This window comes from Lissotriton helveticus, chromosome 1_1 (genome assembly GCF_964261635.1).
Source record: "Lissotriton helveticus chromosome 1_1, aLisHel1.1, whole genome shotgun sequence".
Classification (NCBI taxonomy): Eukaryota; Metazoa; Chordata; class Amphibia; order Caudata; family Salamandridae; genus Lissotriton; species Lissotriton helveticus.
Window position 1 is genome coordinate 1937981793 of NC_136057.1, and position 16010 is coordinate 1937997802.

The following is a 16010-nucleotide window of genomic DNA, read 5'->3' on the forward strand; positions in this document are numbered from 1 at the left end:
GACCTTGCGGACAACGCCGCAAGATCCACTGTGTTAACAACACAATGAAGGCTATACGATCTAGGCGATAAGGCTAACAAAATGATCGCATGGTTGGAAAAGAGGGATAAGGAACGCAACTGGATGGTAGATATATGTGACTTCCGGGGGGTAATACACACCACTGGTGAGGGAATAGCGAGGACCTTCGCAGAGTAGTACGAAGGGGTCTATACCTCCAACCCTGCCAGAACAGAAAAGGACTGTTGAGAACTATTAGTTGAGGTCCGGCTCCCCACGTTGTCAGAAGAGGATAGATTCATGTAGAAAGATATAAAGACCGAAGAGATTATAGGAGCCATACAAGATCTGCAGGCAGGGAAGGCACCCGGGCCTAATGGCCTGTCAGCTGAGTTATTCAAGGGCACATCAAGTGTATTGGCACCACACCTCCTGAAAATGATTGATGAGGCTAGAGACAGGGGTGTTAAGTAACAAGATTAGGGAGTGAAGAGGTAGTGTGGTACACGGACACCTGGGTAGATACTCCCTGATCGAATGCTCTGTAGTCAAATCAAAGAGATCCACCATGAAGGGGGGTTGTTCATAAAAGGTCTGACTGTGTTAGGGAAGTGTGTTTCTCATCCTGGAATGGATGCACACAGTGTTTACTTAAATACCAAGCCATTTTTTTCAGCACGCCTCACAAACACTCTATTAACTTCTCTATGGAGTGTCATATTCTCCATTCATTCCTCTTAATACCTCTGCATTTGAGTGTTTTTTACGTGGTGCTTTACAGCTGCACTGTGGGGACAGTGCTTTTACTATATCGCTCACTTTGCATTTGAAAGAGCCGCCTGCTGCAATGCCCCGTCTGCAGCCCCACTACTGGGCTCTGACTACCTTCCTCTTGTGCAACATCATAACTCTTACATTTCCGTGAACAAAGCAGGTTCGGCACTGTTGCACTCTAGTTGCAGGCTCACTACTGGTCTTTTACTCACTTCTGCCTATGTATCCGCATCACCATGGCAACAGGGCATGACGCTCTAGCGCACGCCCCCAGAACAATTACTAGCAACCCAGAGGGGTTTGTTTCTGGGTACGTCGGGGCATGTCTCTTCACAGGTGCAGCCACCTAAGGCCAATCAATGGCAACATAAATAGAGCCTCCCCGTTGTTTCCTCTCTCACCACGAAGCCGCGTGTTGGCGTCATTTGGAGCGAGGCAGTGTCAACCGAGATGGAAGTACGACATAGTGGTTAAGGAAACCCTTGTGTTGCAAGCTTCGGATATCTACCAGCAATTACCAAAACCTTTTTCCAACTTTAACAGAATTCGTGGGCGACACCCTTCCCTATCCGTTACAGAGGCTAATGGAGCATGATCTCCTACATTACATAGTATGTATTGACCATTGTTTGAAGACATCATTTACATACTAACCTTTTGACAATTACTCTAGTCTCCGTGCGTGTGTGTCTCGTTTGTCTCCGTTTTTCCACTGGTCAATACACTGATAAACCACGGTATTATTAGCACTAAGAATACACTACAGTCACCATGAGAAAATGTTATATTTTTGTATCTATTTTCCTTTTAACGGTTTCGTGTGTTTGCGCATCGGAAAGCGCTATTAATTGTACTTTCTCTTTCAGATTAAAATATTAGAGGTACTATTAGGTATCGTGTTAAGTGCATGAAATTCCTGCACTTTTTCTAATTTTTACACTTTTATATATAGCAAACCTACTTGGCTTTATCAGCCTGGTGAGTACTGAGGGGATCTTTCAGTCCTGATGAAGAAGCCTTTGCTTCGAAACATGTTGACTTTATAGGAGTATCCGCACATTATAGGCAGGACATATCCGCATCACCTTTTTAACAGATCCAGCCTTGACGGACTAATAATGTTTTTTAAGTCCATGAGGCCAGGTCCTTTTTAATTCACCTACCTTTATTCACACCAGATCCTTCCTCTCATTACCCCATCGCTACACATAGTATTGTTAGAACAGAGCTCCCGGGTAGTCGTAGGTCGTAGCAAGCCCCGTCCCGCAGCGGTGCGGGAAAACCCCTATGATGAAGCATGAAACCGAGGGCCCTTTTGGTGTGTGAGGAGTATTTAAGCAAACACTGTGTGCATCCGCTTAGAGACAGGGGTTGCCTACCACCAGACCAGCGAACAGCCACCATTGTGGTAATACCTAAGGTGGGCAAGTCACCAGAACAATTCATTACCTGCAAGCAGATATCCTTGTTAAACATAGAAGTTAAAATCCTGGCCAAAGTCCTGGTGAACCGCCTTTGGGGGATGATCACGATGCTGATACACCCCGACCAGTCCGGATTCATGCCACATCGAAGTACCAGGCTAAATCTGAGATGCCTGTGGGGAGTGATGCACCTGACCAAATCCCACTCGTGGGAGCAACCAGCACTGCTGTCATTGGGCGCACGTATGGTGTTCAACAGTATTGAATGGCATTACCTGTTTGCAGTCCTGGAGAGATTTGGGTTTGGCCCCCGGTTCCTATCCTGGATCAGGTTATTATATATGAATCCACTGGCTAGGGTGCAGGTGACCAGCTCTGTCTCCCGATCCTTCACCCTGCATAGAGGAACGAGGCAGGGGTGCCCACTGTCCCCCGTCCTATTCGCGCTGGCGTTGGAGCCGCTCGCTGCATGGGTGAGAGGGGATCCGTTGGTGTCCGGAATAATAGGTGAAGGACAGTGGGAAGAACGCATATCCTTATATACAGACGATGTCCTACTGTATGTCACAAGGCCTCGTTTTACAATTAGTAGGCTTTTACAAATATTCCACTTATTCAGGGGATATTCTGGGTATCAAATTAATAGGGATAAGTCCCCATATTCATGCTCTCGGATGGACCAGCGCCCGCACTCCCGGGAGAGACAAAGCTCCAACCTAAAGATAGCTGCAAATACCTAGGTATTACCATTGCTAAAACAGAAACAAAAGTTGTGAAGGAAAACTTGCAGCCCTAACTAGAATGCCTGAAAAGGGATATCGCTCATTGGAGGACTTTTTTGATCTCCTTGATGGGGACAGAGGTACTCTTCAAATTATGTCATTACCACACATTATATGTTCTCCAAAACATCCCATATAAGGTACCTGATACGTTTTTCAGTGATGTGGATAACGAATTGCGGAAACTATTATGGGATGGGGAGGTGCGAGAATAGTGTTGACCAAACTCCAGAAAGGAGTATACGAGGATGGCGTTGCGGTCTGGACCTAAAGAACAAGTTACTTACCTTCGGTAACGCTTTTTCTGGTAGATACAGTATCTGCCTGTGGATTCCTCACCTTCTGAATATCCCCCTGGCTTCAGCAACATTCGGAAATTCTTTTCGTAGCTACGCGTCGACGTGGTCTTGGACGTCCTAGAGACACGGCATCGCTCGCGACTCCGCTGACGTCACCGACGCCCATAATAGGCCCACCACGCCGGCATGATGACATCAGTTCCGCCCTTTCTTCCGTGCCTTCGAGGCACACGGATGGACCAATAACAGTATATATATACATAGTATACACAGTACACAATAGTCAAGTTAATACACACAGTGTGAAGCAAATGTAAGAAAACATTTGAAATAACACATTAACCTTGACCATAAAACAAATACAATACAGTTACTCTGGTATAGAAGAGTGGACAACGGGGAGGCGGGTGGGTCATTGAGGAATCCACAGGTAGATACTGTATCTACCAGAAAAAGCATTACCGAAGGGAAGTAACTTGTTCTTCTGATAGATACATCTGCCAGTGGATTCCTCAACTTGTGAATAGATTCCCACAGCAGTCCCCACTCCCGGAGGAGGGAGTCCACTCTTCTATACCAGAAAATCCTGGAAGACAGAACGCGCAAAGTGGCCGTCCCTCCTCACCTCGGTATCCAAGCAGTAATGCTTCGCGAAAGTGTGGAGGGAGGACCAAATTGCGGCCCTACAAATATCCTCTACAGGAACACCTCTAGACAAAGCTGAGGTTGACGACTTAGCTCTTGTAGAATGAGCCCTTATACCCATTGGAGGTTCCTTACCGGCCAAAGAGTAGCAGATCTTTATACAAAGGATGATCCATCTTGAAAGAGTTCTTTTATGAACCGCTCTTCCTTTTTTGCAGCCAGCAAACCCAATGAAGACCTGGTCATCCACACGACAGTCTTTAGTTCTGTCCAGGTAAAAGCTCACCGCCCTCTTAGGGTCCAGACGGTGTAACCTTACCTCCTCCTTGGAAGGGTGTGGTGGAGGATAAAAGGTAGGGAGGGTAATGGATTGTCCTAGGTGGAAGGGAGTCACCACCTTAGGGAGAAAAGCAGCCCTGGTCCTAAGAACCATTCGTTCAGCATGAATGGTCAAGAATGGAGGCTTGGAACTAAGAGCTTGAAGCTCACTTACCCTCCTTGCCAAGGTAATTGCAACCAGGAAGATTGTCTTAAAAGTCAAAAGCCTCACAGGACACTTGTGTAAGGGCTCAAAGGGAGCACCCATCAAGTATGTTAAGACAAGATCTAAGTCCCATTGAGGCACAATAAAGGGAGTAGGAGGGAATTTATTAGTGAGACCCTTCAAAAATCTTAAAACTACAGGAGATTTGAAAAGAGACGGCTGGTCCGGCAAACATAGAAACGCCGACAAAGCCGAGAGATAACCCTTGACTGTGGCAACAGCAAGCCCTTGCTGCGCCAAAGAGAGAGCAAACTGGAGAATATCAGATAAATGGGCTTTCAAAGGGTCTACAGATTTCTCTCCACACCAGGTTACAAATCAAGACCATCTGTATGAATAAATGGACTTAGTGGAGTCACGTCTAGCTGAAAGAATGACATTCAGCACATCGTGTGGGAGAGAAAAGGAGTTCAGGTTGCCCCGTTCAATCTCCAAGCATGAAGGTGTAATGTCTGGAGGTGGGGGTGTAGAACCTGCCCCTCCATCTGAGAGAGGAGGTCTGCCCTGAGAGGGAGACGGAGCGGCGGGTGAGAGGAGAGGTGGAGAAGATCTGTGTACCACACCCTTCTTGGCCAATCCGGGCCGACCAATATGACTTGGGACCGGTCTTGGCGAATCTTCCTCAGAACCCGAGGAATCAAAGGTATGGGCGGAAACGCGTAAAGGAGTTGTCTTCCCCAACTCAACTGAAACGCGTCCCCCAAGGCTCCTTGCATCGGATACTGGAGACTGCAAAATGACGGGCAGTGAGCATTCTCGTGAGTTATGTTATGTTATTTATTTTCTTCTATAGCGCACGGCTACTCAAAAGAGCATCCCGGCGAACAGGTCCACCCAAGGAGTTCCCCACATCTGAAAGATGTCGTGAACTACCTCTGGATGGTGAACTGCCGACAGAGTGTCCGCACGAACGTTCAGAACCCCGGCCAGATGATTTGCCATCAGACAAATCTGATGGTCCAGAACCCAGGACCAGAGACGCAGTGCCTACTTGCTGAGACACTGCGACCCCACTCCTCCCTGCTTGTTGATATACCACATCGCGGTCGTGTTGTCCGTCAGGACTTGGAATGACCGACTGTGAAGGGAAGGGAGGAAGGCCTTGAGCGCCAAACGTATCGCCCGCAATTACAGAAGGTTGATATGAAGCAACCTTTCCTCCTCTTTAGACCAAAGACCCTTGACCTCCAGGTCCCACAGATGAGCACCCCACCCTAGAGTGGATGCATCCGTTATTACTGTGGCTACCGGAGGAGGCAGATGAAAAGGCTTCCCCTGAGACAGGTTGCCTTCCACGCCCCACCAAGTCAGATCCGCTGCAGCTTCTCTGGAGATCCTCACTGACTCCCTGAGATCCCCGTTGTGCTGATACCACTGCCTGCGGAGGCACCACTGGAGTGCCCTCATGTGCCAGCGTGCATGGTCGAGCAACAGAATGCAAGAAGCCATCAGACCGAGCAGGCGAAGGACCTTCAGGACTGGCACGACCGCTCCATTGTAAAATAAAGGAATCATTTCCTGAATGTCGCGAATCCTTTGAGGAGGAGGGAATGCACGACATACAGTTGTGTCCAGTACAGCACCTATGAACAGGATGCGCTGGGAGGGCACCAGGTGAGACTTGGGTACATTTATCGAAAAACCCAACCTGTACAACAACTGGGTGGTCTCTTGCAGATGATGGAGCACTCTCTCTGATGACTCTGCTTTGATCAGCCAGTCGTCCAAATAGGGGAATACTGGAATCCCCGACCTTCGGAGATGAGCTACCACCACCGCCATCACCTTGGTAAAGACTCGAGGCGCAGTAGTAATTCCAAAAGGAAGGACCGCAAACTGATAATGTTGCGACCCCACCGTAAAACGGAGATACTTCCTGTGCGACTTCAGGATTGGGATGTGAAAATACGCATCCTGCAAGTCGAGCGACACCATCCAGTCTTCTTCCAGCAGCGCTTGAAGAACCTGAGCAAGGGTGAGCATCTTGAATTTCTCTTGTTTCAGATAGAGATTCAAGATCCTGAGATCCAGGATTGGACGAAGTCTGCCATCCTTCTTGTGAATCAGGAAACACCGGGAGTAGCATCCCTGACCCCTTTCCTGCTCTGGGACCACCTCTATCGCACCCTTTCTTAATAGAGTCTGCACTTCCTCCTGTAGAAGCAACAGATGTTCCTCCGTGCAAAAACCTTGGCAAGGAGGGTAATTGGGAGGAAATTCCCGAAAGGCAAGTGTTTCTGCCTCTGGGTTTTTCTTGGTTGTGTTTAGGACTCTGCCAAAGCGCCGGGACACCCGTTCTGGGTAGCCGTGCGCTCAAGAAATATAGTTTTAACATAACATAACATAACATAACATAACATACCCAGTTTTCTACGAGATTGAGAACCCAAAGATCCGATGTAACAGATTCCCAATCCCATAGAAAGTGGGTAAGCCGACCCCCCCACCGAACCCGCATGATCCTGAATGGCGGATCTAGGGCTGCTTTTCTGTGGCTGGGGGTGGAGGAGGTGGAGGAGGAAGAGGACTGACGTCCACGAGGACGAGCTCTTTGATTTCCCCTGTAAGACCTGTACAAGGGATTCTACTGCTGCAGTTGTTGTTGCTGCTGCGGACCTTGTCGATAATTGCGAAAGGAAGAGCGTCCAAAACCTCTGAATTTCCTGGCCGAAGAACCTCTGATCTGGAGACCTAAAGATTTGGCAGTAGCTCCACTGTCCTTAAACCTCTCTAAGGCAGTGTCGGCCTTTTTGCCAAAGAGACCAACACCATCGAATGGCAGATTCAATAAAGCCGCTTGGACATCTGCGGAAAAGTCTGATGATTTTAGCCAAGCCGATCTTCTCGTGGCAACCCCAGTGCCCATGATGCGAACCACAGAATTAGCAGTGTCCAATCCGCTTTGTATTACCTGACGTGCCGCTGCTTGAGCGTCAGACAAAACTTCCTCAAAATCATTCCTACTTCCATTAGGGATCTTAGGAGCCAAAGAACGCATTGAATCCATGAGTGCGTGAGACAAGTGGCATTAGTGGACTTCAATGCCATACTTGCCGAGGAGAAAGTCTTTTTGGCCACCTGATCCTGCTTCTTGGCCTCCTTATCCCCAGGCACTTGGGGAAACGCACTCAAAGGCGTCTTTGAACATGCTGCCTGAATGACCAGGCTCTCAGGAGAAGGATGAGATGTTAAAAAGGCAGGGTCTTCTGGTGCAACCCTGTATCGTCTTGCCACACTTTGGGAAACAGCCGGAGCAGTTAGAGGCTTTTTCCACACCTCCATAATAGGCTCTGTTAAAGCCTCATTAAACGGAAGCAACGGTTCCACTACCGAACTAGGCGAGTGTAGGACCTCAGTTAAAAGATTAGACTTAGATTGAACGGTTGGCAAAGTCAAATTAAGAAGTCCCACAGCCGCCTCATTACTATATGATAAGGCTGGATGTCCTTTGAAGGCGCATCAGAACCTGATGGTAACTCCCATTCCGGGTAAAAATCAAGGCCACTAGCATCTGCTAGGTCTTCAAAGCAGTCTTCATATAGTTCACCTTCCTCTACACCAGGATGAGAGTCAACATATCTCTGCTCCTCCAAAAGGCGTTGTGCCTCCCTCCTGGACCTTTCCTTAACACGCCTCTCCACTGGATTCACCATCGACTCCAACGGAGCCGGAACCGACGTCGGTACCGAATCCGATGGCCCAGTGGAATGTACTCAAGGTCGACTTGGAGCGGGCGACGCCGGGACCGGCGTAGATTAATCTGGCGGAGCCGCGTATTGCCATGGCGGCGTCGGGGCCGGCATAAATGGAGCTGGGACATAGGAATGTGGCACCCCCAAATTAAAGGCCAGTGGACCCATGGGACCCGAAGGTACTCCAGAGGGGTACCAAGCCCTCGAAAAGACGCCATACATATCGTTCAAAAACGCTGATGGGTCTTGGCCTGGGGCAGGAAAAGGTGGCTGAACACCCTCAGGCTGGACTTGAGGTGGGAACAAATCCGGCTCCTCCACAGGCACAGATTTCCCTTCCACCGGAACTTCTTCCTCTCGGGCCGGGGACGGCGCCGGAGACGGATTGGAAGCCGGAGTCGGCGACTGCACCTGCGACTCCGAAGGCGAAACCCCACCTTCCTGATTCGATGTTTCCTGCGGAGGGATCACCTTCGATCGAACCTTCTTAGGCGACCTCGATCTCGAGTCCGACTCCTTACCCGAGTGACGTCGGGACTCATGTCTCTTCTTATGCTTCTTTCTTGATTGTGAAGCATGTTCCGTAGAGGACTTCGAGGTCGACTTCTCTCGAGATCTGGATCTTGACTTCGACCTCGCCCTTCTCGAACGAGACCGTGAAGACTTCCTACCTTTGTCAGCCTTCCACTTCGCCACCAGGAGCTTGGTTTCTCTTTCCCTCAGGGCCTTCGGGTTCATCTTTCGACAAGATGAACAACCATCTACATCATGGTCAGAGCTTAAGCACCATAGGCAGTCCTCGTGCGGGTCCGTGATGGACATCATTTTCCCGCATTCCTTGCAGGGCTTGAAGCCAGTCTTCCTTGCCGACATTGTCACGAAACAAAGAAGCAGAAAGACGAAGGAAATAGCAACAAAGTCACTAGAAAGCTACTGAGATTCCCCGAAACCGTTAGCGTCGACGACGCGGAAAAAAGGGAACTGATGTCATCACGCCGGCGTGGGCCTATTATGGGCGTTGGTGACGTCAGCGGAGTCACGAGCGATGCAGTGTCTCTATGACGTCCAAGTCCACGCGTAGCTACGAAAAGAATTTCCGAATGTTGCTGACACAAGAGGGATATTTACAAGGTGAGGAATCCACTGGCAGATGTATCTATCAGAAAAAATATTACTAGGCATCACAGCTAATAACAATTAATGTCTGGATTGTTGCAGACCGGAATGCCCCAGCACATAGGGTAGATCACTTGGTGATCGTGCCCAGTTATACAACAATACTGGTCAAAAGTAATACAAGTTATGTCAGACGTCCTTGGGCAGGAAATACCCATAGATGCCAGATGGCACATACTATGTGTAACAGGCGAGCAGACATGGCCGAAATATCGGAGAATTTGGATATTGGTGGTGGCAATGGTGGCCAAGAGGAATATTACCAGGGCGTGGGGAGCAGCCCACTCCCAGAGGGTGGGTCAATGGAAAGCCGATCTTGACTGGTGCAGCACAGCTGAAAAGATTTGTTTACAAGAGATGGGGATGCCCACGAAAATGGGAGAAAATATGGCCCCAATGGGGGGCATATAGGGATCTTTGAGGTTGGGAGGGAAGATACTGAGACCGATAACAGGTGGGAAAAGAGGGTTCCTGATGATCAACGTGTTACGGTGATGAGATCCAGAATAACTGTCATACTAATGGTTTAATGACTCACATATGTATGCTTCTTTGTTCACGTCGCCAAATCGTCTGTCAATGATATACTGTACACTGCAACTGACGAAATTTTAATAAAAAGATTTTTTTTAAAACATATACTATTTCCTTTCAAGATTTATCATTACTTCATCCTATTCTACCTGTATCCTCCTACCACGTATGAGTATTTTGTTACCATTATCACCATATGGAATGTTTATATATTTTCTACCTCTTTACTTTTATTCTTCACACTCCATTATCTTCAACACATTATTTCAAAACGCACTAAATCAATTAATTGCTATTCAACATGCCTATTAATAACTTACATGTTTACTGGGAGGGATAGGTGGCTTTGACTCCTGTGAGGAAGCAAGATCTTCAGTAATTGCACTGTGATCGAGCTGCTCCGTTGGATCATGGCTTCTGCTTTCAGCGGGGAGGCTACCCAGCTCCTCCGGGACTGAGTTTTCACTGTGCAGGCGGGAGGAAGGGATAGGGGACTCCCTTTCACTGCCTATTGTAGAAAGTGATAAAGGAGACATCATTTTCATGAGTAGAGGTAAAACAATAGCATTTGTAAGTACAGTTCACTTTTTGAAATGGCAGCATTATGTTGCTTTTAATAGGAGTAATTCTAACTAAACAGGTGCCTCTCTGTTGGCAGACTTGGCAAATAAAATCAATGTTGGATTACTACCCGATCCTGTCTCCACTGATATGAAAAAGATCTCTAAGATACCCACATTCCCCTGACTCAGCAAAACCTACTATATATTCACCATTTCAACAGTCCTGATGAGAATTTTCACTATCAGTATTCCCCTCACACTACAAGGGCTTTCGAAATATTTTCACTCGTACCTCACCACAAACTAATTTCACAGTTTCCATTTCATTTGGATTATACCTGGCTAATCCTACCCTCATGGTGAAGTGCTGCAACACTGAGAATATGATTATTAGTATAAGTAATTCAGGTATCATAAGTCAACAGACTGCTGCCCATTAAAAATATATTGAGATACATGTACCTGACCAACTTGCCTAGGAACTTTAGCTTTCAAACTGTTTGACACACAAAATGCATCCATTCCACACCCAAGACCAGTCTATTTCAACTTTAACCTAAACACCAAGCCTGCCATTTGCCTGTGGCCTACAGTTCCTGCTTATTCCAGCCTCACCCATTAACACTGCAGCTGCCCAGGTTTTCCCACTCACCGTTCTTCCAGCCAACAGAAGCCTCACTCTCCCTAGAACCTACTTATTGCAAGCCGCAGCGAGCCCACCCAGCGGATGTGCCAAAGGAGCACTAAAGGCAAGACCAACTGCACCCATCCGTGCCTGGACCATGTCCAGCACCACGACCCCTGGCCCTCCAAGATAACCCATTGCCGAGCTCTACACCCCTGACACCGCAACCAACACTGGCACCATGCTCCATGACACAACTTTTCACCTGCACCCACTGCCACTTTACCTGCCACAGCACAGACACCTGCCCACTGACCAGCCCCACCGTGAACACACCACAGACATCACTTGAACAAAAACACCAACTCGGATGAGCCCTTCTCAACCCACGCTCACTGCAAAACATACCACCGAGACTTGGGACCTCATCTCAGCCCTCACACCTGACATCCTCATCCTCGCTGACACCTAGCTTAACCCCACTTATGAGCCTGACACTGCAACTGCAACATTTGAAGAATACAAGATCACCCACCACCACCTCATCAACATGCCTGGCGGAGGGATCGTCATCGTACAAAAGGAATACATCCGATGCACACCCACAAATGACGACAACATCTCAGCCATGGAACACCTCAACTTCCAACTCCAAACAAACAGAAAAACTACCATCAGGGGCACCCTCGCCTGCCATCCTCCAGGACCTCACCCAGCCGTCTGCAACTTCATAGAAGACTTCATCGCCCCTCTCGCCGCAAACTCCAACAACTATGTTTTCCTCGGCGACCTCAAATTCCATCTTGACGACTACAATGAGATTAACACTACCAACCTCCTTGACAGCATGAACAACATCGGACTCACCCAACTCGTCCACGACCCCACACACACCGCAGGGCACATGCTAGGCTCCATCTTCACCTCCAGCGACCTCATCAGGTACAGCCACACCATCGAACTCACCTGGACTGACCACTCCATCTTCCACTTCAACTACTCACTGACCTATGCCCTCAGTCTGCCCAAAGGCCCCTACCGCAGCTTGAGCCAAGTCTCAAAGGACAGATGGACCAATGCCCTCAACGTGACCCACCCCATCTCGCCAACAATCTAGAACAAAGCGTCAAAAACTTAAACAACTGGATCACCATCTGCACCAGAGAGTCGCTCCTATTGGCAACAACACCACAGAAGGTCCACAAGCAGGCTAGCTGGTACACTGAAGACCTCAAAACCGCAAAATGACACTGTAAACAACTGGGTAGGAGAAGGAGCACAAGCAACGAAACAACCGACAAGGTCGCCTTCAAGACAGCCCTCAACCTCGAACACAGACAGTTGAGAGCATCGAAGGAAAAGGCCTATGCCTCAAGCATTGAAAGCTCAATAACAGAAAAGTACTCTAACATCGTAAAATAATTAGTCAACCCCTCAGCTTCAACAAGCTACATTACCTCCCCACAGGAACTCTGCGACAACCTTGCAAACTCCTTCTACTAGAAGATCAGCAACACCTACTAAAACTTCAAACCCCAGCCAAAGGCCACCCACTAACTTCTTCAAGCAACACAACTCCGCTACAACCACAGACATCTGACTAACCAAATGAAGCAAGGTCGCCCCACAGGACACTGCCTCTATCATGAACTCGGTCCAATCAGGGACCTCAACCGACCAATGTCCTCACCACATCTTGAAACTAGGTGAAGCATGAATTAGCCAAGTACTCATCATCTTCTTCTTTAACGCCTCAATTGACAGGGCCACCTTCCCCTCCCCAAAGCCTGTAAACATGCAGAAGTCAACACCCTATAAAAAAAACCATCGGCAGACCCCAGCAAACAACAACTACCGACCGATCTCCCTGCTCTGTTCCAAGCCAAAGTATTAGAAAAAGCCATCAATCAACAACTCTCCTCACATCTGAAACAAACCTCCTGCTAAACTCCTCCCAATCTGGATTCTGCAGCCACCACAGCACACGATAGCCCTCACCAAACTTCTACTGACGAAATTCGAGTCCCACTTGACCGAGGAGATACTCCTAGACTTCTCAGCAGCCTTCGATACAGTCTCCCAACACACACTCATCACAAGGCTGCACAACATAGGTATAAAATGAGCTGCTCTCAGATGGATCGCCTCTTTCCTTACCAGAAGAACAAAAAAAGTCAGACTTTCCCCCTTCACCTCCGAACCCAAGGAAGTCCTCTGTGGAGTACCCAAGAGATCCTCGCTCAGCCTGACCCTCTTCAACACTTATATGAAACATCTGCCAGCATCACCAAAACCCTCAGACTCAACAGCTGATCCTACGCCAACACACAACTCATTTTCTCCCTCTCCAAAGACACCACCAACACCAACTTCCACAACTGTATGACAGACATTGCCAACTGGATAAAGGACAGCTGCATGGAGCTTAAGATGGACAAGATAGAGGCACTGATTTTCGAATACAAATCTCCCTCCGTGGCCCTCAGAACTCTGACCTACTCACACCCCCACTGACCACGCTAGGAACCTAGACATCATTCTGGGTAAGTTAATCATGCCAACTCAGGTCAACTCCATCTCCTTCCTCTTTATCCTCCACATGCTTCGTAAGATATTTAAATGGATAGCCCAAAGATGTACTATCACCCAAACCCTAATTTCCAGCTGACTGAACTACGGCAATGCTCTCTATGCAGGGATTGGAGCTCACCTCCTCTGATGACTACAAACCATACAGAACGCAGCAGCCAGACTCGCCCTGGATATCCCTAGCTGAATCCACATTATCCCCTATTTCAGCGAACACCACTGCCTCCCTGTACAGAAATGATGCTAGTTCAAGCTCTTGACCCATGCATACAAGGCCATATACAACTGCGGACCTGTCTACTTGAACCAGAGCCTGAACATCCATTAGCCCAACAGATACCTCTGCTCCGCATCCCTTTCTCTAACACTCACCCCCCACATGCAGAGGTTGCTCCTTCTCCTACCTAGCAGAGAAGACGTGGAACAAGCTACTCTCACCTATGGTCCTCATCACTTCTGGAGATCCGAAAGTACCTCAAGACCTGGCTATCAACTGGAACCCTGTATACCCTCATGGGTGGCAAGTAGCGCTCTACAATCTACTGGCTGATTGAAGTGAAATTTATTGTGGGGAACAACCTCTCCACTGAGAAACCGACTGAAGAAAAAAATAATTGGCGCACTAACCACACTTAAAATGGCAGCAGATCTTAAAAAAAGGAATCCCTCTGACAATTTACATAGACTGCATGGAACTTTGTTTCCTATTTTATTTACAGAATCGCGAAGGAGGGATTATGGAGTGTTCATGGTGACTGCCTCTGCTGCAGGAGAGACTGATGTTTGATTTAAAGAGGTCATCTCAGCAGCAGTCCATTTGATATTTTTTTGCAAGCAAATACACATGGGGAAGTGGTCTCTCTGGTAGTCCGACTAGTGCATTTATTGCAGTATCTGAAAGACTAATCTTAGCTGAGGGGATGCCTATAAGCTGCTCTGGCATCTTGAAGGTGGCTTTTAATGCCATACCTGTTTACTCTGACTAGAATACAGTAGGCTCAATTCACAAAAAAATATCCAGAAGTACTCCCAGCAATTTTCTCTACTTCAGGAACATACACGCAATTTTATAGAATTTATATTCTCAGTGTGACGTCTGGAAAGCTGCACCATTCACAGCTTTCAATGTATGATACAGGGAAAGTCATTGGGCTTTTTCCAACACTGGTATTCCAGGTATGTTTTTTTTCTTATCACCCAGGAAAGTGAATGAACACAGCTCACTGCAGGGACAAATCTCCCAATAATCAGGGGAGCCAGAGTCACAGAGGAGGCTGTAAATGCAAACAAATGTACAAACCTGTGGGTGTGTCGGGCCCTAAATTTATTGAATAGGTTCATTTATTATATACTGACCCTTGTGCTCGAGTGCGCTCAGGTAGAGAGGTCTCAGACCTATTTAGCCTATACAGGGGTACCAGACAGGGCTGCCCTCTCTCACCGCTCCTATTCACGCTTGTGATGGAGCCTGTGACTGAGAGACTTCGCATAACATTGATCACATGGGGGATTAGTACAGGGAAGACCACCCATATGGTCTTCTTTATGTGGACGATGCCCTGATATACCTTCGTCGTCCAGCCCACTCTGTACCCATGCAAGTGATGCAGTCTAGTTCTAGTGGGCACCTTGCACCAGTCTAATCGACCCTTATTGATGGTGGTTGTAAAGTCAACCTTATAGAAAGCTATCCTAGGGGTAGCTGTAACGAGCAGTCTTCAGGCTAAGACTTCAGAGAGCGAATTAAGCTAGTTGTTTTATCAATTATAATCCCTTGAGTACCAAATGAAAGTACACCACACAAGGTATATATCAATTATATATGTATTTATTCTAAACACAATCCCTCTGCACTCTTTATGAGGTCAGAGGTCAAAGTACATTACAAGGATCTCAATTAGCATACGATAAGTTGCACAGGGCCAATACCCTTGAGGCTACAGAGTACTCGTGTTACCTCACCTACGGAAGCCGGGTGCATAGGTGTCTTTTGATGTCGGGTTTCGGCATCGATTTCAATGGAGAGCTGCAAAGAAGTGCTGTATGCGTCCAGAGGAAAAATGTCCGGGTGGATCCAAGGGTGGATCGAAGATCTGAATAACCTGAAAGCAGAAGGGACAGAGTCTGGGTCACTTGCCAATGACCAGGACGGCAATGGAAAGCTGACAGCCAATGTCGGGTGATTTCAGGTGAAAAGGTGAAGCTTGTCTCTTCAGCCACGAGGTCCAGGAGGTGTCGACGACGACCAGGAGCGGATTCGAGCTGTCCCACGAAGGATCTATTTGACTGCGGTGTCGGTATCCGGATTGGACCCAAAAAGCCTTGGCAAACGCAATCCACGTAGGATGTCGAGATTGACTTCG

General features: G+C 47.9%; 1 protein-coding gene across 1 annotated transcript in view; it reads right to left on the reverse strand.

Moving 5' to 3' along the window:
• CEP350 (centrosomal protein 350) overlaps positions 1 to 16010 on the reverse strand; it is a 1478431-nt gene that overhangs the window by 261026 nt on the left and 1201395 nt on the right. The window contains exon 29 of the mRNA XM_078643560.1: positions 10191 to 10378. Coding sequence (XP_078499686.1) covers positions 10191 to 10378 — 188 coding nt within the window. The remainder of the gene's footprint in view (positions 1 to 10190; positions 10379 to 16010) is intronic.